At 42.4% G+C, this 25,843-nt stretch overlaps 1 protein-coding gene across 8 annotated transcripts in view; it reads left to right on the top strand.

The window, feature by feature from the left end:
* The first annotated feature begins 3,878 nt into the window (after positions 1–3,878).
* The window catches only part of LOC106595326 (collagen alpha-1(XIX) chain), a 252,114-nt gene continuing 230,149 nt past the window's right edge, over positions 3,879–25,843 (top strand). For 7 of the 8 annotated variants that reach the window (XR_006756828.1, XM_045687095.1, XM_045687093.1 and 4 more), the window contains exons 1-9: positions 3,879–4,069; positions 5,145–5,269; positions 7,131–7,211; positions 7,837–7,936; positions 15,517–15,640; positions 16,088–16,363; positions 20,642–20,722; positions 23,766–23,933; positions 25,210–25,272. Coding sequence is in view for 7 of the 8 variants with exons in the window: in XM_045687095.1 (XP_045543051.1) it covers positions 5,182–5,269; positions 7,131–7,211; positions 7,837–7,936; positions 15,517–15,640; positions 16,088–16,363; positions 20,642–20,722; positions 23,766–23,933; positions 25,210–25,272 (981 nt within the window). In the remaining variant the exon portion in view is untranslated. Of the gene's footprint in view, positions 4,070–4,226; positions 4,435–5,144; positions 5,270–7,130; positions 7,212–7,836; positions 7,937–15,516; positions 15,641–16,087; positions 16,364–20,641; positions 20,723–23,765; positions 23,934–25,209; positions 25,273–25,843 lie in introns of those variants that run through there. The other variant, XM_045687085.1, reaches the window with a different exon arrangement.

Below are 25,843 nucleotides of genomic sequence, written 5' to 3'. Positions count from 1 at the left end.
TTGGTTGATGTCCCAGATCCATGCCTATTGATTTGATGATGTCCCAGATCCATGCCTGCTGATTGGTTGATGTCCCAGATCCATGCCTATTGATTTGATGATGTCCCAGATCCATGCCTACAGATTGGATGATGTCCCAGATCCATGCCTACTGATTGGATGATGTCCCAGATCCATGCCTACAGATTGGATGATGTCCCAGATCCATGCCTACTAATTGTTTTAAAGACATGTCAGGCATCAGAGTCCCCAGATAAAATGGATTAGTGTTTGTCTAATTCAACATGAAGCAGCAATAACCCAACACACATACACAAAGAAACTGAAAGTAAGGAATTAACAAATCAACTAGAACAGAATAGTATAGAATAGCATAGAACACAATAGAAAATAATAGAATAGAACAGAAATGAACAAAACAGAATAGAACAGAACAGAATAGAACAAAATAGAATTGAAGAGAACCGAATAGAACAGAACAGAATAGGACACAATAGAATTGAATAGAACAGAATATAACAGAACAGAATAGAACACAATTGAATATAATAGAATAGAACAACATAGAACAGACTAGAATAATATAAATACTTCATAAATGGCTGCTGGTAAGAAGGGAGGTACCAAGGAAGGTAAGGGAGGTAGCTAGTGTTTACTTCAATGGCATGACTTATTTGTGTGAAGGTGGAGTTCTTTATCTGTTGCCGAAATTCGTGAAACTATTTTTACTCTAACCATCTATTACTGTTTAAACATACATACTACATGACCAAAAGTATGTGGACACCTGCTCGTCAAACATCTCATTCCAAAATCATAGGCATTAATATGGAGTTGGTCCCCCCTTTGTTGTTATAACAGCCTCCACTCTTCTGGGAAGGCTTTCCACTAGATGTCGGAACATTGCTGCAGGGACTTGCTTCCATTCAGCCACAAGAGCATTAGTGAGGTCAGGCACTGATGTTTGGCGATTAGGCCTGGCTCGCCGTTGGTGTTCCAATTCATCCCAAAGGTGTTCGATGGGGTTGAGGTCAGGGCTCTGTGCAGGCCAGTCAAGTTCTTCCACACTGATTTCAACAAACCATTTCTGTATGGACCTCGCTTTCTGCACGGGGGCATTGTCATGCCCCCGTGCAGGTAGAGTTCTCCTGGCATCTGCCAAACCCAGATTTGTCCGTCGGACTGCTAGATGGTGAAGAGTGATTCATCACTCCAGAGAACACGTTTCCACTGCTCCAGAGTCCAATGGCGGAGCGCTTTACATCACTCCATCCAACGCTTGGCATTGCACATTGGTGATCTTAGGCTTGTGTGTGGCTGCTCGGCCATGGAAACCCACTTCATGAAGCTCCCGATGAACAGCTTCCAGAGGCAGTTTCGATCTTGGTAATGAGTGTTGCAACTGAGGACGGACGATTTTTATGCACTACGCGTTTCAGCACTTGGCGATCCCGTTCTGTGAGTTTGTGTGGCCTACCACTTCGCGGCTGAGCCGTTGTTCTCCATTTAATACATCTGTCAGCAACGGGTGTGGCTGAAATAGCCAAATCCACTAATTTGATTGCGTGTCTTTTGTATATATAGCGTATATGAATATCTCTCTTCTTTACCAATAGCCATGGTGGAGACTGGAGAGAAGGAATACAATACCAGTTTAGATCTAACAATGTAGTTTTCAGGTATTCCATGTAGTTTTCCCATCATATATTTATCATGCAATTAGCATAGTCTCTGTACTCACACGTTATGTATTTTACAGAATGTGTTGAAGTTGTATGGGGTCAATGGGGTGCCTGCAGATGAAAAGGTATCACAGGCTTTTCTTCATTCTTAGATCAGTTGTGAATAAACCATGAAGTTACAAACAGGGCTAGATGTCCATTATCACTGTGATGCTGCTGGCCCTCCACTTCAACTCCACTTCACCTTGGGCTTTGGTTCTATTAGGCTGACAATATCTCAGAATAAAGATAGGCCTAATTATTATTTCAAACTATGCTGAACAAAAATATAAACACAACATGTAAAGTGTTATTCCCATGTTTCATGAGCTGAAATAAAAGATCCCAGAAATGTTCCATATGCAAAAAAAAGCTTATTTCTCTCAAATTTTGTGCACAAATCTGTTTACATTCTGGCTAGTGAGCATTTCTCCTTTTCCAAGATAATCTATCCAACTGACATGTGTTGCATATCAAGAAGCTGATTAAACAGCATGATCATTACACAGGTGCACCTTGTGCTGGAGACAATAAAAGGCCACTCTAAAATGGGCAATTTTGTCACACAACACAATGCCACAGACATCTCAAGTTTTGAGGGAGTGTGCAATTGGCGTGCTGACTTCAGGAATGTCCACCAGAGCTGTTGCCAGATAAGTGAATGTTAATTTCTCTACCATAAGCCGCCTCCAACGTTGTTTTAGAGAATTTGGCAGTTCGTCCAGCTGGCCTCACAGCCGCAGACCACATGTAACGACACCAGCATAGGACCTCAACATCTGGCTTCTTCACCTGCGGGATCGTCTGAGACCAGCCACCCGGACAGCGGGGGAAACTGAGGAGTATTTCTATCTGTAATAAAGGTCTTTTGTGTGGAAAAACTCATTCTGATTGGCTGGGCCTGGCTCCTCAGTGGGTGGACCTGGCTCCCAAGTGGGTGGGCCTATGCCCTCCCAGGCCCACCCATGGCTGCACCCCTGCCCAGTTATGTGAAATCCGTAGATTAGGTCCTAATACATTTTTTTCAATTGACTGATTTCCTTATATGAACTGTAACTCAGTAAAATCATTGGAATTGTTGTATGCTGCATTTATATTTTTGTTCAGTATATATTAAAGATGTATCTTAAATAACTATTCCTTATGCTCTTTGTGAAAAGGTTTTGGATAAACTCATCTCAAGCACCATAGGGTTCATTCTAACTTAGTGTAAAACTCTACATGAGCCCTTCAGCACCATACGGTTCATTCTAACTTGGTGTAAAACTCTACATGAGCCCTTCAGCACCATAGGGTTCATTCTAACTTGGTGTAAAACTCTACATCAGCCTTTCAGCACCATACGGTTCATTCTAACTTGGTGTAAAACTCTACATGAGCCCTTCAGCACCATACGGTTCATTCTAACTTGGTGTAAAACTCTACATGAGCCCTTCAGCACCATACGGTTCATTCTAACTTGGTGTAAAACTCTACATGAGCCCTTCAGCACCATACGGTTCATTCTAACTTGGTGTAAAACTCTACATGAGCCCTTCAGCACCATACGGTTCATTCTAACTTGGTGTAAAACTCTACATGAGCCCTTCAGCACCATCCTCAAGGAGATTGCAAAACATTTTGTTATGGCATTTGAGTCTGAGACTAAAATAGACCCCAACACCTATGGAACTATCTAGCAAAGCCTAGGTACAATTCAAGGGGGTGATCAAACTTATCAAGAAAACCCATAATATTGGCTATCAGGCAACATTGAGTTGGAGGATATGGCTAGCAAAGTACTGTATTTCATCACCACTTCATGTTCTCCATCAATAAATCAATATTTAATCCATACATTATGAACATTATTGTTGGCATAGGAAATGTTTTGCTCCCAATTCTAATTTATCACAGTGTGGATAGAAGAAAACAGAAAAAATAAATAAAATAATTGAATTACTCCATTCCACCATTTGAGCACAAGTTTATTTTCACAGTAAAGATGTACTGCCGACTGTATGTGATGTTCTCAGTCAAACAACAATAATCTCATAACTAAATAAGTTATTTTCTCATGCCTACACATTATTTTATCATCCAAATTGTGGAGCGTTTCCATTGTAATGCCTCCACCGGTGGCGGACTTGGGGTCCTCCATGCATTTCAGTAGCCTAATGAGAGAGTGGGAGGGTCAGTCAGTCGGTGCGACTAATAAGGACACGAGGATCTAGTATGAGATCCCATTCTCACTTTTATTTCTTTACAAGTCTACTTTGGAAAAGCAACCGACTTTTTTTCCAAACATGCGTTCATCAGCGTTCATGGATTAATGCGTTTTTATGCTGGAGGAAACTTTCTCACCAATTGTAAGTAGACCGGTTTGGTTTGATATTCATAATTTACAGGTTGAATAATAATGGCTGTTTGAAATCCTCCTCTGTAATGTCATATATCGATACGAAGTTATAAGTAGGGGTCCTTGGTTAGTGCGTCTAGCCTTGTCGTAGTTTGGCACTTTAGTGGTTTTGCGCACAGCTTTAGTTCATGTTCTGGAACTTGTCTGGCTTTACGGGACGGCTTCAGTCACTCGAAAAGATTTATGAACATTCCGTTATGTTCGTGTAAATAAGCTATACTGTATGTAACGCTTGTGTAGCATGCAGTTTTTCCATATGCTCGCAAGAACCGTATTAGGCTGCAGTGAACGGAATGCATAATTACGCGTAATTTGGTAAGTATATCTAATGATTGAGGAGCCTTGAAAATGTGAAAATATGAATACCGCATAAATGGAATAGACTATCATGGAGTGTCTCGTCCGCTAGTTCCAAACAATCTTGAGTTAAAGCTGTGGCGCTTTTCAATGTCCGACAGACATTATCACTGGTTTGAATTGTGAGATTGGCACGTTTGAGGAATTTGGCATCTCTCCACCGAAGTTGTATTTTGTCAGTTGGCATCATGGCGTGATCTCATCTCACCATGAACGTGATCTGTGTCATACTGACCCGGGACAGTTATGTTCATGTTCACATTCATAATTTAGACTAGTTCTACACAGCCGACCCCATTCTATTTGTTTCAGTTTGGTATAGCCTACAAAGTGTGACTCTTCTGTTTAGCCTATTTTCCCGGTGATATGATTGCGCCATAATATCGCAGCAGCTGTTGCAGTGGACCTGTCGCACCTTGCTCTTACGCCTTCAGTCGACTTCTGCAGCGGAGCGTTGGTTATTTTCAGCTGTGATACCACACATTACATTTTCACTACACACTTTTCGTTATGGGGTAGAAAAGGCGCATCTCATTTTACAGTTTTCTGTGTAATAGATTACTAATACTTTACATGATTAATGTGATTAATGATTACTGTAATTAATTCATATTTTACTGTAAGATGTAGGCCTACTATTTGAAGAACTAACTTGTATTTTATTTTAGGTTTTGAAGAAGTATTTTCTCTTGCATCAGAGAAGACATGAGTTGCTTGCTAAAATGGGCAGCTTTCCTCTGGATCGTACATACCATTCCTTGCACTGTTGGAATGGCAGTGAACGAAAGAATAGGTATGTATTTAACACAGGAGGCTGCTGAGGGGAGGACAGCTCATAATAATGGCTGGAATGGAGTGAATGGAATGGTATCAAACACATGGAAATCATGGAAACCCTGTGTTTGATGAGTTAGATACCATTCCATAACAAAAACAAACATATTTTATTGTCACATACACCAGATAGGTCCAGTGAAATGTGTTGTTTACAGGGTCAGTCATAGTAGTACGGTGCCCTTGGAGTAAATTAGGGATAAGTGCCTTGCTCAAGGGCACATCGGCATATTTTTCCCCTTGGGTATTTGAACTAGTGACTTTCAGTTACTGGCCCAACGCTCTAACCGCTAGGCTACCTATGAGCCACCAACCTCCCGTGGCATGTAAGGACACTGTCACCAACACCAATATGACTCTGATCTCACAGACAATCTGCTTGCGCTTAGTTTACAGTGGAAAGACATTTTGGGAATTTATATTTCATAGCGCGCACTAGGCTAGGCTATGTGGTTGTGCTCAATATATTGTGTGAAACAGGCAGTATGCTATTGTTTACATCCCTTGAAATACATATAGCTAAAAGATAACTACATTACAGGTTATTATTGCTACCCGTTTTAGTTGCCTTTGAGTAGTACTAGCATGCCCTTCCAATAGCTTTGGGCTAATATTGGTGTTGTCACAGTAGATGACCATGGTCAGATTTTACAGACAGGAACATGGCAAGTCATTTGTTTGCAGTTTTAGTTACAGTATATGGTCTGGGACATGTTCAGTTGGCACGAAACTGAAGAAAACGCTCACAAAAAGACTTAAACTGGGAAGTGGTATTATTTGGTATTACTTGAACTTGTCTAATAAGAAACACCCGTTAGTGTTTTCCATTGCACGACGTTGTGAAACGTTTTGCTACACGACCCTGTAGCCGTGCCCCAGTCTCCAAGAGAAAACATGACTACATAGAAAAAGGGTCAAAGTTGAGCCCAGTTAGAGTTAGGTCTCTTTCACCACCTCTAATTAACAAACACTTCTGCATCCCTGTCTGGGCTATGTGAGGCTGCGGCCCAATTGCATCCTGTTCCCCATAGGGCACTGGTCAAAAGTAGTGCACTATATAAGGAATAGGGTACCATTTGGGACGCGGAGTGAATCTTAATGAATGGGTGGATAGTGATGACTTACAAGACATTCTCACTGATGTGGTGAGTGACTGAAGTGCCTCTCCACATGGAAAGACACTGGTCACGTCGCAGGCTAACTATACTGCAGTCCTGCTGTGCACATCAACCAATGGTTATGTGCCAAATCATCAACCTCGCTGTCAGACATCAGAACTCAAAGTTTCAGTCTTTGGTGACTGAAATGTTTAGAAGGTATTCTGCACTTGTTTGCTGTCTGGAACGGCACCTCCATACCTTCAGGCTCTGATCAGGCCCTACACCCAAACAAGGGCACTGCGTTCATCCACCTCTGGCCTGCTGGCCCCCCTACCTCTGAAGAAGCACAGTTCCCGCTCAGCCCAGTCAAAACTGTTCGCTGCTCTGGCACCCCAATGGTGGAACAAGCTCCCTCACGACGCCAGGACAGCGGAGTCAATCACCACCTTCCGGAGACACCTGAAACCCCACCTCTTTAAGGAATACCTAGGATAGGATAAAGTAATCCTTCTAACCCCCCCCCCCTTAAAAGATTTAGATGCACTATTGTAAAGTGGTTGTTCCACTGGATATCATAAGGTGAATGCACCAATTTGTAAGTCGCTCTGGATAAGAGCGTCTGCTAAATGACTTAAATGTAAATGTAAATGTCTGCATCTTAATTTTTACTTCAATGAATATGAACCTTGTATGGCTGATGATATTATTCCTGTTTTCTAGACAACTCTAGATGTCCTCCATTGAAAGTAGACAAGGACCGGTTTTCCTACAGTTTAACTGGTCCACAGCCAGAATTCATCGGTAAGAATTACAGTGTTATGGTGTGCACCTCCCTCAATTGAAATAAATCCATCCCCCTCTTAATGGGTATGTCCCAAATGGCACCCTATTCCCAATATAGTGCACTACTTTTGAACAGGGCTCATAGGGCTCTGGTCAAAAGTAGTGCACTATATTGGGAATAGGGTGCCATTTGGGACGTACTCCATCTGTTTGGCTCTGATCCAAGGGGGTAATAACGTTCATGTCTCAGACGTGTCGTGAGAAAACATGAATATGTTCACAGGTTATGTAACAGAACAGAAATACTCTGTAATTGACCCTGCGTTAACAGAGGTGCCAAGCACCAATTTATTTGAGGGAGCACTGATGATCAAATCTATTGTCTTTCAAGTAATTATGCATAAATCAACTATATTGTACCATAGAAATGGATCAAACTGGACAGGTGTCCTGACTCAATCCATATTGTTGTATAACCCTATTGGAGTTTAAAACAACACCTTGTACCAGTATGCTGAACACAGACCATCTCCATAGAAAGTGTTTTTTATTCCAGGTCAGGACTAGGCTAAATCTATGTCAATGAAGGACACTTCTTGAGTTTAAACCAGCCCTTCTCATCCTGTTGTCTCTTTTTTTGCAGGTTTTGATCTGACAGAAAAGTTTCTCCTGAGAAAGGGGGCAGTGACAGAGGAGCGGCCATCATTCCGGCTGGGGAGCAGCCCCCTCATCAAGCCAACAGAGTGAGTAGTGCCAGGCTGGGCCACGGGAACACTTGGGTGTGACTGGGTGGTAGTTTCATTACTCTGGCCTAACACTTGTTGAGATAATCACCGATCGAGTCATTCAGATCTCCCCTCATGGGTGTATCCTTCAAACAGTATGCATGACAGCAGTTTTGTTGTTCGCCAAAGCTTGCTAGTATCCATGAAATGGGCGTTATCTCTCTAGTCGCTGACCGTCAAGTCTGTGTGTTCCCTCTCCTTTCATTGAATCTAACTGCTCACTGACAGCTAGAGGAGGGAGTTGAGCCAACAGAGTGAGTTGAGTTGGGCCTGCTGGGTTGGGGACATCTTGGGTGTGACTAGAGGCTAGTCTGGCCAGGTCTATTTGGACACTAGTTACTGTACGAGTCTCTCAGTCAGTGGGTGATCATGTTGCTTTGTTTTGGAATTGACTGAAGTCCTGATCCCTCAGGCCATGTGGCTGTGCTCTGTTGGAGCGGTTTCCATTAAGCTATGGCTTAACGGCATACAGTACAGGGTAGGATCTTCATTTGAGCCAGTTTGCTACAGCAGGAGAAGAATTCTGCAGCAACAGGAAAATGTGAATCATTATATTGTGGATTATAATGAATGGACATTTTTTTCGAGGTTGTTACATTTTTGTCATATAAAATCAAGTCTGAAATTTCAAAGTGGAAATTTCAAACACTTAGAATCCTTTTTAAATATCAAAAACACTACACGTTCTAGTTCTCCTGCAACAGGGTGATCAAATTAAGATCCAACATCTGTAGGTTGTGTACTAATGATCAAGCTAATGGCTGCGTAGTGTTCTTTACTTGAGATAATTGGAATTGCCAGTCAGAGTTATCGGTTGTGTGACTGAACACTTTATTGGAACAGGCTCTGGCTTTGGGAGATATACTATAGAGACACGAGAGTAGGCTTACATGCATGTACTAATGGACTTTTACTATATTAACTGTACTAGTGGTTACACTAATGGATGCATTGTGCTTTACTTGAGCTACTGTAAGTCAAAGATAAATATATGTTGGTGGTTTGTATTATATATACCAGAGGTGTGGTCATGGACGTGCTGCTGTTTATAATTCATCATGAGAGATAATACATAAAGCGAACCACCTGATTCGGTTCTGTTTGCCCAGCTTGTTCCAATGGATCTCTATAGACTCTAAAGGAGAGGCATACTGCACAACATTCACAGTTGTTTAGGGAGTTTATCCACCTATTAAATGGACAAACTCACTCACATAAATCAGTCCCCCACATGGCATAGACCGCCTGGACTGGCCTCAGATTTGAAAACAAGCCAGGATGATATCGGATTTCCGTTGCAGCAAACAAATCTTGTCTCAGGGTGTAGGTTTGCCGCCTCCTGTTCAGCTGATATGTGGAATAAACTGGGTTTCCACCCTGGCTCACTGCAGGATGACATCTCGTGTCATCAGGAGAGAGAGATCAGAAAGAGAGAGAGAGACCAGAGAGAGACAGAAAGGATACTAGAGAGAGAGAGACCAGAGAGAGACAGAAAGGATACTAGAGAGAGAGAGACCAGAGAGAGAGAGCCCAGAAAGAGAGATAGAGAGAGATACCAGAGAGAGAGACCAGAGAGAGACAGAAAGGATACTAGAGAGAGCGAGGCCAGAAAAAGAGAGACCAGAGAGAGAGAGACCAGAAAGAGAGATAGAGAGAGATACCAGAGAGAGAGAGACCAGAAAGAGAGAGACCAGAGAGAGAGACCAGAAAGAGAGATAGAGAGAGATACCAGAGAGAGAGACCAGAGATAGGGAGACTAGAAAGAGAGAGAGACCAGAAAGAGAGATAGCAGAGAGAGAGACCAGAAAGAGAGAGACCAGAGAGAGAGAGACCAGAAAGAGAGATAGAGAGAGATACCAGAGAGAGAGACCAGAGATAGGGAGACTAGAAAGAGAGAGAGAACAGAAAGAGAGAACAGAGATAGGGAGACTAGAAAGAGAGAGACCAGAGAGAGAGAGACCAGAAAGAGAGATAGAGAGAGATACCAGAGAGAGAGACCAGAGATAGGGAGACTAGAAAGAGAGAGAGACCAGAAAGAGAGAGACCAGAGAGAGAGAACAGAGATAGGGAGACTAGAAAGAGAGAGACCAGAAAGAGAGAGAAAGAGATACCAGAGAGAGAGACCAGAAAGAGAGAGACCAGAAAGAGGGAGACCAGAAAGAGAGCGAGAGAGCAGGGAGAGAGAGAAAGATATGCAAGAGAGAGAGAGAAACCAGAAAGAGAGAGACCAGAGAGAGGGAGACCAGAAAGAGAGAAAGAGAGACCAGAGAGAGAGATAAAGAGAGATACAGGTATATGATGCTACTGTGGTATATATACAGGTATATGATGCTACCGTGGTACATATACAGGTATATGATGCTACTGTGATATATATACAGGTATATGATGCTACTGTGATATATATACAGGTATATGATGCTACTGTGATATATATACAGGTATATGATGCTACTGTGATATATATACAGGTATATGATGCTACTGTGATATATATACAGGTATATGAATTCCTACTTTATGTCTGGGCTCCCCCCCCCCCAGACAGACAGACAGACAGACAGACAGACAGACAGACAGACAGACAGACAGACAGACAGACAGACAGACAGACAGACAGACAGACAGACAGACAGACAGACAGACAGACAGACAGACAGACAGACAAACAGACAAATGGGAGGGGGGAAGGGGGAGAGAGAGATCGATGCTGAGAGACATAAAGCGGGAGAAGAATAGAGCGCAAGAGAGAGAGAGAGAGATTGAGAGGGGGTGAGAGAGGGGGTGAGAAAGAGGGGGAAGAGAGAAGGGAGAGAGAAGAGAGTGTGTGTGAGAGGGGGAGAGAGAGGGCGAGAGACCGCATTCATCTCTAATTATCTGAGTACTTTGACAGGTGATGTTGCCTGTCAGCTGGGAGGTCCGGTGAAGGGGGATTTGAGAAGGAGGTAGGGGGGACAGCATGAGGTGCAGAGGACCCCCCTTTCTCCCCTTTCATTCCTCCTCCCCTTTCCTTTCTCCCCTCCTCCCCTCCTCTCCTTTCCTCACCTCCTCCCTTTCCTTCCCCCTACCTCCAAACATCTCTCTTCACTCTCAGGAAAGGCAGAGGGGCTCGACTTTCTGGGCCTGGTTAATGTTCTGTCCGTCTGGCAGCTCCCAGGCCAAATTGATACTCTTACCCAGAGCAGGATCTCTCCTCTCTTAGTGGACTGATTGTGTGATTAATACTGTTCCACAGAGATGGAGGGATCTATCCTCTCTTAGTGGACTGATTGTGTGATTAATACTGTTCCACAGAGATGGAGGGATCTATCCTCTCTTAGTGGACTGATTGTGTGATTGTACATTATGTCTGTATGCCAAGCTGAATGACAGGTTCTGGAGTTCAAAATGAAATCAAGTACCACTGCTGTCTGTCTGTCTGTCTGTCTGTCTGTCTGTCTGTCTGTCTGTCTGTCTGTCTGTCTGTCTGTCTGTCTGTCTGTCTGTCTGTCTGTCTGTCTGTCTGTCTGTCTGTCTGTCTGTCTGTCTGTCTGTCTGTCTGTCTGTCTGTCTGTCTGTCTGTCTGTCTGTCTGTGGTGCACACACTATTTTGTATGTTGGTGCTATTTCAGTGAGTTATGGATAGTGCTGCTGGATGGTTGTGTTGTTGTCTATTCATGAGTGGGTTTGGAGGTGTTCCATTTCTATATCTGTGTGTTACTGTATTGTAGCCTGTAATGTAAGTCTCAGAATGTTACCGTATTCTATCCTATAATATAAGTATCAATGTGTTACTGTATTCTACCCTGTAATGTAAGTCTCAGTGTGTTACTGTATTCTGCCCTGTAATATGCTTAGTGAGTTACTGTATTCTATCCTATAATATAAGTATCAATGTGTCACTGTATTCTACCCTGTAATGTAAGAATCAGTGTGTTACTGTATTCTGCCCTGTAATATAAGTATGTGTGTTACTGTATTCTGCCCTGCAATATAAGTATTGTGTTACTGTATTCTACCCTGTAATGTTAGTCTTAGTGTGTTACTGTATTCTGCCGTGTAATGTACATCTCAGTGTGTTACTCTATTCTATCCTGTAATGTAAGTCTCACTGTGTTACTGTATTCTGCCCTTTAATATAAGTATGTGTGTCACTCTATTCTACCCTGTAATGTTAGTCTCAGTGTGTTACTGTATTCTGCCCTGTAATATAAGTCTTAGTGTGTTACTGTATTCTTTCCTATAATGTAAGTCTCAGTGTGTTACTGTATTCTACCCTGTAATATAAGTCTCAGTGTGTTACTGTATTCTGCCCTGTAATATAAGTATGTGTGTTACTCTATTCTACCCTGTAATATTAGTCTCAGTGTGTTACTGTATCCTGCCCTGTAATATAAGTCTCCGTTTGTTACTGTATTCTATCCTATAATGTAAGTCTCAGTGTGTTACTGTATTCTATCCTATAATGTAAGTCTCAGTGTGTTACTGTAATGTAAGTACAATTTCTATCTTTCTTTTTAACTTTCTTTTTATCTCTCTCAGTATTCTGTCTCTTATGATACCACTGAACACATCAGTGAAATTGCAAATTCATTGTTTCCAACTGGGGTTATTCTCTCGCTCTCTCTATTCTCCCTTTCTATTCTTTGTTCTCTCTCTCTATTCCACCCACACACACACACACTTTTGAGTTTGACAGAAAGTGCTTGCGTTCACACTTTCTTTGATTGTTTGCATATTCATAGTCTCTGCATCAACGAGGTAACATATTCGTTCCGAGCTTGATCTGGTTGTGCTTCTTGTTTGTGTCTTGAACACGAGCTGACGATGCAAGTCATTTTGGCATCCATGATTAGATTTCTGTCAGACTCACTTTGTCAAAGAGTGAAAGAAGAGAGCAAATAAAATAGTTTTCAGAAAGTTTTGTCACTAAAGTTGTACTTTATTTCTCTCCACAACCCGGCCCCACAGCAGTAAGAGGGTAGCCTCTTTTAAATCAACATTTTGACGGTCAATCTTTCTGTGGGTGAATGAGCAATATTCATCAAATGAAGCACTTCTAGACCAGAGGTTAAAACGAAGGGTCCTAGTTTTGAACTAGACGATTCATAGACAGGCACCACTGGACTGGCATTCAGAAAGGAGAGGACTTTAAATGTGTTTGGGGGAAAAGCAAACGCTGTTCAAAAACCAAATCCACTTGATAGGAGCATGTGTTTGAGCCACAGATGGTAAGCTGTGGAGGAGGGGGGGAGGGGGGGAGGATGAGAAGGAGGAGGAGGAGGGTAGAGGGTGGAAGGAGGTGTCAGTAACGTATAACCCTTGACATCTAACCCTTAGGGTTCAAGTGTTCCAGTGTAGATAATGTGTGTAAATGACCTCAACAGTCTCATTTACACACACTAACATTAGATAGAAATACAGCGGCATGCGAAAGAATTCACCCCCCTTGGCATTTTTCCTATTTTGTTGCCTTACACCCTGGAATTAAAATAGATTTTTGTGGGGTTTGTATTATTTGATTTACACAACATGCCACTTTGAAGATGCAAAGGGCTTCATAGCAAAGGGGGTGAATACATATGCATGCAGCACTTTTCAGTAAAAACAATTTTGAAGCAAGTTATTTTTTTGATTTCACTTCACCAATTTGGACTATTCTGTGTATGTCCATTACAGGAAATCCAAATAAAGATCTACTTAAATTACAGGTTGTAAGGCAACAAAATAGGAAAAATGCCAAGGGGGGTGAACACTTTTGCAAGGCACTGTACTATGAAGAACAGCTCTCCCCTGTAGAACAGATTGCAGCTCAGTGAGACCTAACCTGTGATATTAAAGGTTTGATGGAAATTAAAAGTACATGTTTTAGTCCCCTCTCTGGGTTGAATTAGTCTAATTCCTTTAATGTATCTCTCTCCTTATTCTGTACATGTACCTATCCCACTGGGAACACATTGGTTGAATCAGTATTGTTTTCACCAACGTGGAATAGACGTGGAATTGCCGTATGTGCCCAGATGGGATCTCTGCTGTTTTATGCTGGAATTCCAAATCATTTTGGTGGAATCTCAGGGAATAAACCTCTAGTTTTATGAATAGTCCTGCTCATCTCTCTCCATTGAATTGCAATATAAATGTTCTCTTTTTGCCCCAAGGCGACGATTCACCTTCCCAGTCTCTCTCTTTCTCTCGCCTACCCTCAGAAAGCATTTGATCTTTCTGTGGCTTTACCTCGCTGCATATATATTTTAATCATATGCTGTGTCAACATTCTGTGAGAATTCAAGGGACACACAGGGCAGGAGGGGTATGGCTCTGAGAGAATATGACATGATCTATGAAGAGGAGAACTCATTTCCGGCTATCTGAAGTGAGCTTAGTCTCTCGCTTACTCTTATGTCACCTCTCTCTCTCTCTCTTTCTCTCTTTCTCTCTCTCTTTCTCTCTCTCTCTCTCTCTCTCTCTCTCTCCCCCCTTTCTCTGTGTTGCTTTCTGAATGTCTCTCTCTCTCTCGCTCCCCAGACCCCCTCTCTCTCTTTCCCTCCCACCCCTCTCTCTCCCTCCCTTCCTTGATCTCTCTCTCCGTCTCTATCCCACTCTCTCTGTTGCTCCCTCCTTCTCTCTCTCTTTCTCTCTCCCCATGTCTTTGAATGGCCTTATCATTGCATCATTGTGATTTCTGCTGAACCTGAATGATTGTGTTTCTGGTGCTTGACTTTTAGCTGTTAATGCATTACTATAGTCTAATCTGAACATCAGTCCCAGGCTCAGTTTGAGGGGTTAAAGTGTTTATTCAACAGGATGGAAATAGGAAATAGGAGGAGAGAAGTATCAGTGAAGAAATGGAAGAGGAATTGTGTTAGTGTTTCTATAATGAATGAGGTTCCATCTATTTTGGTGGTACCATCCCCATTACATTCAGTCTTCCCAATGTGCTAGAGATGTTCAGCCAGCAGTGTTCAGTTGAACTGAAACGTCTGGGTTAACAAACCTATTGCCTTTTCTTCTTTGTTACCTTTTTTGATTTTTCTCTTTATAACAATGTTTTCTTTCTAAGCTATATACTGTAGTTAGCCATGGTCTTGTGTTTTCTAGTCTAGATGTGTATGTGAAGTAAGAGGAATTTTATTGAAGTTTCAATAAATGATTATTCGATTTGGAATGACAGGGATGCTGAAATAAATTTAATCTGGCTGGATGAATCATGTTTGGCATAAAATTCTAGCTTTTTATGTAAGCGGCCATTGTGCACTAGGGGGCTATAGAAGAACATTGTCAAGTGATTGAAGTTGATTGTTTTGCATACAACACATAGAAAGCTATGACATCCAGCATGATTATTCATATTCATTCTGAATGTTTATTTTTGACAGTCCATTTAGCAAATGCTAATTTTATGGGTCAAATCTTCTACGTTTGCATATTAATGCTCTTCCAACCAAGACTGAAGGTTCTGAAACAATACTTTCACTGTTAGGCCCATTGTTAAGTTTCATATATTTTTGCGATTCAATTTGACAATATGGAGCTCGAACAATGTACATTTTTTCTTTCAGATTGGTGTTCCCCAACGGTCTGTCCAGTGAATACTCTCTAGTTACCACCTTCCGGCTGAGGAAAACCACAAAGAAAGACCGCTGGTATCTGTGGCAGATATTCGACCAGACGGGAGGTACACAGGTAGGTCAGAGTGTCCCCTAAAAGGATATTCATGATGTCTGGATGTATAGCATTGAAGTGGGTTTTGATCTATTTTGATTTATTGGTTGGTTGATTGACTGATCAGTCGATCGCTCACTCACTCTGCCAGTTGGCCCAGCTGGTCGGTCGGTCCATCGGCTGGTTGGCTGGTAGGTCGTTCGGTCGGTTAGTTGGTTGGCTGGTAGGTCGGTTGGCCGGTAGGTCAGTCAAGTCGGTTGGCCGGGTGGTCAGTAGGTCGGTCTGTCGGTTGGTTAACCATTGGTTAATTGATCAACGTTGTCATGCCATGACTGATGCTTGTATCTACCATGACCCTGATGGTAATGGTAATGAATGGAAGGTAACACTTTACCGGCAGGTATAAAGCTTTATAACTTGTTATGAGACGATATAATGTCTTACAATCTCCTCCGGCTCTATCTTCAGGTGTCTGTAGTGTTGGACGGTGCTAAACGAGCAGTGGAGTTCTCAGCCCGGGGCCTTCTGAAGAACGGCCTCCACTACACCTTTAAGAGCCGAGACCTGCACACCCTGTTTGACCGCCAGTGGCACAAGCTGGGTGTGGCGGTCCAGAGCAGCATCGTCTCCGTTTACATGGACTGTAAACTAATAGAGAGGAGGCTGACAGACGAGAAGGATGAAATCGACCCCAGCGGATATACACTGATTACAACCCGGGTGGAGGATGGACGGCCTGTAGATGTACGTTTAGGCCTAAAGCCACAATCTGGAAATATAACCGTTCTGAAATTCATAGATGGAGCAACAGATAAAATGACTGACAGTCCATGAGATCGACATGATAGTTTTAAACATACAGTAATTATATATGGTTGCCTTCAAGGGCAATGTCTAGAAGGGTCCCAGCAAACCAGGAACATTCCCAGAACATTAGCTAAGATTCCCATTAAGTTCTAGTTAGGGTTTTATCTAACAGTAGGATGATAACATCCCTTATGATAACAAAATATTTTATTTTTGACCAAATATTTTAAATGAAATATCGTTGGAATATTCTCCTAACATTCACTAAAATGTTGTTCACCACATCTGTAACAATCATCACAGAACATTCCCCAATAGTTCTCATTAGGCTTCCAGGTAATGTACTAACACAGTGTACCAGTAATGTTTTCCCAGCAAACCAAAATTGGTTCTGTGAAAGTTCCCAGAACATTCGTTAGGTTGTGCAAATGTTCTGGTTACACAAAAACGGTCCATTCATGGTGATGAATGTTTAATATTTGACTGATGTTGCGAGAGCATTCATACAACACATTTAATCTGTTCATTAAAGGTTCCCAGAATGTTTCATTAGGTTGTGGGAACAGTCTGGAGGGATCATTGTGGGTACATCGCAAAATATATGTTCGCCAAACACCAAAACTGTCCAGTTATTCGGATGATTCTACAATGTTTCTTTTGGGGTACAAAACACATTCACCTGATGTTACAAGGATGATCCCAGGTGGTAAGGGTAGGCAACAACACATCTGCCATGCTGATCCTCAACACGGGGGACCCTTAGGGGTGCATGCTTAGTCCCCTCATGTACTCCCTGTTCACCCAAGACTGCATGGCAATGCACAATTCCAAAACCATCATCATGGGAATGGCGCCGGAGGGGATGGCTGCCATTTTACGGGTTTCTAACCAACTGTGCTATTTTGTGTGTTTTTTCGCATTGTTTGTAACTTATAAAATAAACTGGATAATCTCCGCTCAAGACTATCTACCAACGGGACATTAAAAACTGTAATATCTTATGTTTCACCGAGTCGTGGCTGGACCACAACACAGATTTTATACAGTTGGCTGGGTTTTCCATGCATCGGCAGGACAGAACAGATACGTCTGGTAAGATAAGGGGTGGTGGTGTGTGTCTATTTGTCAATAACAGCTGGTGCACGATGTCTAATATTAAAGAGGTCTCAAGGTATTGCTCGCCTGAGGTAGAGTACCTCATGATAAGCTGTAGACCACACTATCTACCAAGAGAGTTTTCATCTATATTTTCCGTAGCTGTCTATTTACCTGGCACTAAGAATGCACTCAACGAACTGTATAAGGCAATAAGCAAACAAGAAAATGCTTATCTAGAAGTGGCGCTCCTAGAGGCCGGGGACTTTAATGCAGGCAAACTTAAATCCGTTTTAGCTCATTTTCTACCATTATGTCACATGTGCAACCAGAGGAAAAACAACTCTAGACCACCTTTACTCCACACACAGAGACGCATACAAAGCTCTGCCTCGCACTCCATTTGGCAAATCTGACCATAATTCTATCAAGCATAAACTAAAGCAGGAAGTACCAGTGGCTCGGTCAATACAGAAGTGGTCAGATGACGCGAATGCTACGCTACAGGACTGTTTTGCTAGCACAGACTGGAATATGTTCCGGGATTCATCCAATGGCATTGAGGAGAATACCACCTCAGTCACCGGATTCATCAATAAGTGCATCGACGACGTCGTCCCCACAGTGTCAGTACATACATTTCCCAACCAAAAGCCATGGCTTACAGGCAACATCCTCATGAGCTAAAGGCTAGAGCTGCTGCTTTCAAGGAGCGGGACACTAATCCAGACGCTTATGAGAAATCCCGCTTTGCCCTCAGACGAACCATCAAACAGGCAAAGCATGAATACAGGACTAAGATTGAATCCTACTACACCTGCTCTGATGCTCGTCGGATGTGGCAGGGCTTGCAAACTATTATGGACTACAAAGGGAAACTGGACAGCTTTCTGATCACGTTGTCCATAGCTGATGTGAGCAAGATCCTTAAACAGGTCTTGCTCACATCGGAAAGGCTGCGAGGCCAGATGGATTACCATGACGTGTACTCAACGCATGCGCGGACCAACTGGCAAGTGTCTTCACTGACATTTTCAACCTCTCCCTGACCGAGTCTGTAATACCAACATGTTTGAAGCAGACCACCATAGTCCCTGTGCCCAAGAAAGTGAAGGTAACCTGCCAAAATGACTACTCACGTCGATAGCTATGAAGTGCTTAGAAAGGCTGGTCATGGCTCACATCAACAACATCATCCTGAACACCCTAGACACATTACAATTCTCGTACAGCCCCAACAGATCCACAGATGACGCAATCTCTATCGCAGTCCACACTGCCCTCTCCCACCTGGACAACAGGAACACCTATGTGAGAATGTTGTTCATAGACTACAACTCAGTGTTCAACACCATAGACCCCACAAAGCTCATCACTAAGCTAAGGACCCTGGGACTGACCATCTCCCTCTGCAACTGGATCCTGGACTTCCTGACGGGCCGACCCCAGGTGGTAAGGGTAGGCAACAACACATCTCCCATTCACATCGACGGGGCTGTAGTGGAGCGGGTCAAGAATTTGAAGATCCCTGGTGTCCACATCACCAACACATAATCATGGTCCAAACATACCACGACAGTCGTGAAGAGGGCACGGCAACACCTTTTCCCCCTCAGGAGATGGAAAATATTTGGCATGGGTCCCCAGATCCTCAAAAAAATTATACAGCTGCACCATCGAGAGCATCCTCACCGGTTGCATCACCGCCTGGTATGGCAACTGCTCGGCATTCGACCATAAGGCGCTACAGAGGGTAGTGCGTACAGCCCAGTGCATCACTGGGGCCAAGCTTCCTGCCATCCAGCACCTATATACTAGGCGGTATCAGAGGAAGGCCCAAAAATTGTCAAAGACTCCAGTCACCCAAGTCATAGACTGTTCTCTCTGCTACCACACGGCAAGCAGTACCGGAGTGCCAAGTCTAGGCCCAATAAGCTCATTAACAGCTTCTACCCCCAAGCCATAACACTGCTGGACAATTAATAAAAAGCCCCCCCCCCCTTTGTTTTAACGCTGCTGCTGCTCGCTGTTTATTATCTATGCATAGTCATTTACCCCTACCTACATGTACAAATTACCTTGACTAACCTGTACCCCCACACTTTGACTCAATACCGGTACCCCCTGTATATAGCCTTGGTATTGTATTTTATTGTTACTTTTTATTTTTACTTTAGTTTAGTTAGTAAATATTTTCTTAACTCTATTTCTTGAACTGCATTGTTGGTTAAGGGCTTGTAATTAAGCATTTCACGGAAACGTCTACACCTGTTGTATTCAGCGCATGTCACAAATACAATTTGATTTGATCATTACGTTTGCAGACAACATGACGGTGGTTGGCCTGATCACTGATGACGAGTCAGTCAATAGGGCAGAGGTCAGAGACCTGGCAGTTTGGTGCCAGGACAACAACCTCTCCCTCAACAAGACAAAAGAGCTGATAGTGGACTACAGGAAAAGGAGGACCGACTATGCCCCCATTCACATCGACGGGGGTCAAGAGCTAAAAGTTCCTTGGTGTCCACATCACTAACAAACTGTCATGGTCCAAACACATCAAGACAAGAGGGCACACCAACTCCTATTCCCCTTCAGGAGACTGAAAAGATTTTGCATGGGTCCTCTCTCTGTCATAGACTGTTCTCTCTGCTACCACATTGTTGGTTAAGGGCTTGTAAGTAAGCATTTCTTGGTAAGGTCTACACCTGTTGTATTCGGCGCATGTGACAAATAACATTTTATTTGATAACTGAATGTTTGCACAACTGGTGAGTTTTTGTGTTTTGGGAGCATATCTCTTGTCCAGTCAGTGTTACCACAACCTAATGAAATATTCTTGGAACCTTTTTAAAGAGAGGAAATGTGTTCTGGAACGTACTTGTAATATCTAATGTAATATCTAATGTAATATCTAATATCTAATGTAATATCTAATGTTTTTTGCACCCTTAAAGAACCATTCTAGAATCCTCCGCACAACTGGACAGTTTTTGTGTTTGTATCGGTCAAAGAAACATGTTTCATATTTCAAAATATATATTTCTAGCATTTTAAAAAGTTACTTTTTCTCTCTATCTGAATCATCATAATGTCCCTAACAGATGTCTTTCTCTCCAGATCGAACTGCAACAAATACTGATCTACTGTGACCCATACCTGGCTGAGATGGAGAACTGCTGTGAGCAGGCAGGATCTACGGTAAGATATTTGACACTTCTTTTATGTACGGTGCACATTTTTAGGACATACATGAGACCTTCGACGTGGCTTGATATACAGTAGAGCAGGGGTATTAAATGCTTACCCTACGAGTTCCGGAGTACTTCTAGTTTTCTGTTCTACCTGATAATTAATTGCACCCACCTGGTTTCCCAGGTCTAAAGCAGTCCCTGATTAGAGGGGAATATATCTTTTTAAAGCAGTGGTACTGGTTTCTTGGTCAAGATTTGAATTTAAGGGCAGTAGGTAATATAATTTGTTTGAGTTGTGTTTGTCCTTCTTGAAAACTACCCAACTGAATTAAGTTTTTTCCATAAGGGACCAGGTTACTGTGCAATATCTTTGTGACAGCTGCTGATGTAAAACGGGATTTATAAATACATTTGATTGATAGATTCATAGATAGATATTCTTCTGTTAGCTCATATTGCAGACCAGGTCAATGGAGAGTGACCTTACAGACTGTGGATGAATCCCAAATAGCACCCTATTGCCAGTATAGTACACTACGTTTGACCAGAGCCCATAGGAAAAAGCGTGCAATTTGGACTGCTAACTGTCAAAGTGACCTTTGACATTTTGACAGTAAGGCCTATATGTATTCATAACCATGTTGTCATCTCAGTGAGTGTTGGGTTATGTTGATTCAATGTGCTAGGTCACATGTCGTCTATATGGTTGGAAATAGTGTGATTCAGTGACCTCTCACCTTTGGCCTATGACAGTTATAATATATATCCATAACCAGGATGTTATCTCAGTGTGCATTGAGTTTCAGTACTGGGGCTCAGTCAATATGGTTCATTGGGTCAATGAATCATTGGACATTAACTGATTATAAATACGGTAGTGGTACTGAACTGTTATTACATTTCAGACTACTTGAGAACTGCATTTCAACATGTGATGTACTGTAATTGTCTGGTTTTGTCACGCTCTGACCTAGGAGAGCTGTGTTTTCTCTGTTTAGCTAGGCCAGGGTGTGATAGGTGGGTGGGCATTCTATGTTTTGTGTTCTATGTTTTGGCCGGGTATGGTTTCCAATCAGAGGCAGGTGTCTATTGCTGTCTCTGATTGGAAGCCATACTTAGGCAGCCTGTTTTTCCTTTATTTTTTGTGGGTAGTTATTTCCCGTTTAGTTGTAAGTACCTGACGGAACTGTCTGCTGTCATTCTTGTTTAATTCGTAAAGTGTTTTTTTTCATTAAACTACAAGATGAACATATTCCACGCTGCACCTTGGTCTACTCATTTTGATGCCTGTGACAGGTTTCCTATACCCAAATGAAGCCTACTCCTAAACTAAATAGCACTTTCAATGGAGATTTTACATTGCTTTCTAGACCAAAATACTGTCTATCCCTGGACTCAAGTTCAAGTGAACTAGAAAACATAATTGAATAATAACATGAAATGATTAGGCTTAAGGTGATTCCAGGAAACTGGCCCTTAAATAGCAGAGTAATGTGTCTAAACAGTTTGTATGCAGTGGACATATACAAAATAGTCCAAATTGGTGAAGTGAAATCAAAAAAATAACTTGTTTCAAAAAATTCCAAAAACTGAAAAGTGTTGCGTGCATATATATTCACCCCCTTTGCTATGGAAGCCCTAAATAAGATCTGGTGCAACCAGTTACCTTCAGAACTAATTAATTAATTAAACAAAGTCCACCTGTGTGCAATCTAAGTGTCACATGATCTGTCACATGATCTCAGTATATATACACCTGTTCTGAAAGGCCCCAGAGTCTGCAACACCACCAAGCAAGCGGCACCATGAAGACCAAGGAGCTCCAAACAGGTCAGGGACAAAGTTGTGGAGAAGTACAGATCAGGGTTTGGTTATAAAACATATCCGAAACTTTGAACATCCCACAGAGCACCATTAAATCCATTATTAAAAAATGGAAAGAATATGGCACCACAACAAACCTGCAAGAGAGGGCCGCCCACCAAAACTCACAGACCAGGCAAGGAGGGCATTAATCAGAGATGCAACAAAGACGCCAAAGATAACCCTGATGGAGCTGCAAAGCTCCACTGTGGAGATTGGAGTATCTGTCCATAGGACCACTTTAAGCCATACATTCCACAGAGCTGGGCTTTCCGGAAGAGTGGCCAGAAAAAAGACATTGCTTAAAGAAAAAAATAAGGAAGCACGTTTGGTGTTCGCCAAAAGGCATGTGGGATACTCCCCAAACATATGGAAGAAGGTACTCTGGTCAGACGAGACTAAAATTGAGCTTTTTGGCCATCAAGGAAAATGCTATGTCTGGCGCAAACGCAACACCTCTCATCACCCCGAGAATACCATCCCCACAGTGAAGCATGGTGGTGGCAGCATCATGCTGTGGGGATGTTTTCATCGGCAGGACCTGGGAAACTGGTCAGATATGAAGGAATGATGGATGGCGCTACAGGGAAATTATTGAGGGAAACCTGTTTCAGTCTTCCAGAGATTTGAGACTGGTACGGAGGTTCACCTTCCAGCAGGACAATGACCCTAAGCATACTGCTAAAGCAACACTTGAGTGATTTAAGGGGAAACATTTAAATGTCTTGGAATGGCCTAGTCAAAGCCCAGACCTCAATCCAATTGAGAATCTGTGGTATGACTTTGTACACCAGTGGAACCCATCCAACTTGAAGGAACTGGAGCAGTTTTGCCTTGAAGAATGGGCAAAAATCCCAGTGGCTAGATGTGCCAAGCTTATCGAGACATACCCCAAGAGACTTGCAGCTGTAATTGCTACAAAAGGTGGCTCTACAAAGTATTGACTTTGGGGGGGTTGAATAGTTATGCATGCTCAAGTTTTCTGTTTTATTGTCTTATTTCTTGTTTGTTTCACAGTAAAACATATTTAGCATCTTCAAAGTGGTAGGCATGTTATGTAAATCAAATGATACAAACCCCCCCAAAATCTATTTTAATTCCAGGTTGTAAGGCAACAAAATAGTAAAAATCCCAAGGGGGGTAAATTCTTTCGCAAGCCTCTGTATATCTTTGTATTGATCCTACAGTGTGAGCCTAGCAGGGAGGACCCTGGTGCTGGAGGGGTGACTCCCAATCCCTTGGATACAGCTGGAGCAGGCCTGCTCCCCCAGATGCTCTCCCAACCCGTCCAGCCAGCCCAGGTCCAGCGGTTCCAGCATTCCAGCAGTGACAGATGTCAATGTTCAGCAGAGAAGGTACAGTCCATAGAAATATCCTACGTCCCAAACAGCACTCTATTCTCTGTTTTGTGCACTATTTTTGACCAAAGCCAATAGGGAATGGGATGCCATTACGGACGTAACCATACATATTACTAGAGTGATCTATGGTATAAACCTTATTAACTCTTGAATGTGTTGATAAAGGCAGCCATCTTGGTTTTCTATTTAATTCTGTGGTACAATCAGTCAAGTTGAGGAACGCGCAACTCCGTTCTCTTATATCCGTTCTCTTATATCCGTTCTCTTATATCCGTTCTCTTATATCCGTTCTCTTATATCCGTTCTCTTATATCGAGGAGGAGTTGAGTATTGATAACTGGTCAGGCGGTTTGCTAGCAACAACATTGAGTCAACATCAGTCGATGCTTGTAAAAAATGTTAATCTGAAAACTTACCTGTACCTATGTTTGTCCTGTACAACTACTGTCCTTCACACTTTTAATAAAAACTTTTATTGAATGCAACCCTGACTTTTTAATCATTTTGTGTTGCTCGACGGGAGATGTAGAGGCCTTGACGTACTATGTAATCTAACATTAAAATGGCACAAGTCCATTCGTGCTGAGTTGAGCAACACAAACTAGGAAAAAGTTGGTTGTTGTATTCGATAAACATTTTTATTTAAAGCATGAATTTCAGCACCCTTCGGAAGGACCTCTTGTTGTACAGGACAAAAATAGATACAGGCAAGCGTTTTCAGAATTTCATGTATCGACTGATGGCAACTCAATGTTGTTGCTAGCAAATCGTGCGACCACTTATCAATACTCAACTCAACCTCGATATCGGAGATCGGAGTTGAGCAATCCTCAGTTACAATCTGTCCAAACAGCAATTAGAATCCTAATGGGTTGGAGTGTTCTGTTCTGTTCTAATGGAACCATGCATTCAGAATTCCAAATTCAAATAACCCACTGCTGCCACCAAACGTATTAAACGAGAAAATAAATAACCAATTAAAGCACATTTATGCCAATGAGTTTTCTTGGATGCCAACCAAAGGCAGGAAATAAAAGCTTATTAGCAGTAATTTGGCACAAATATGTAGTTGCTTTGTTTGAGGCATGGCCGCCATCTCCAGAGGTGGTTCCACTAATGTCCATGGAAGTGTTCTGAAAGCAGACTTCAGACAGAGGGGTACCTTGGGGAATTTGTCATGTCTTTGGGGAGTTTTTAATGTGTGGACGGACAGTCATTAGCAAGCTAGTTCAGGTAAATTACATCAATTCAATGTTCTTGTTCTTTGTAGGGTGATCAAGGTCTACCAGGCTTGGCAGGACTTCCAGGACAGAAAGGAGATCAAGGAGACAAGGTACAGGAGATGTTGAATGTCTATCTGGCTCAATAAATACCATCATGACTGTGCATGTGTGCACAGGTATTGTACCTGTAGAATTCAGTTACAATTCTAACAGAGATAAAGCTGTTGTGCTTCCTTACAGTCACATATTTCAGGGAGAGACAAAGACGGAGACAGAGAAAAGACCGACAGAGATGGAGACAGACAGAGATGGAGACAGACAGAGATGGAGACAGACAGAGACAGAGAAAAGACAGACGGAGATGGAGACAGACAGAGAAAAGACAGACAGAGATGGAGACAGACAGAAAAGACAGACAGAGATGAAGACATGGAGACAGACAGAGATGGAGACAGAGATGGAGACAGAGAGACAGAGATGGAGACAGAGAGACAGAGATGGAGACAGACAGAAACAGAGAATAGACAGACAGAGAATAGACAGACAGAGACAGAAATAAGGAAATATGTCCCAGACTGTATTGCGTGTTATCCTCCATGATTTAACAATGGAAATATGTCCCGGACTGTATTGCGTGTTATCCTCCATGATTTAACAATGGAAATAAGTCCCAGACTGTAT

The sequence above is a fragment of the Salmo salar genome, chromosome ssa01, assembly GCF_905237065.1.
Source record: "Salmo salar chromosome ssa01, Ssal_v3.1, whole genome shotgun sequence".
NCBI classification, from domain to species: domain Eukaryota; kingdom Metazoa; phylum Chordata; class Actinopteri; order Salmoniformes; family Salmonidae; genus Salmo; species Salmo salar.
Note: the sequence above shows the minus strand (reverse complement) of the source record. Positions and strands in the feature narration are given on the sequence as shown.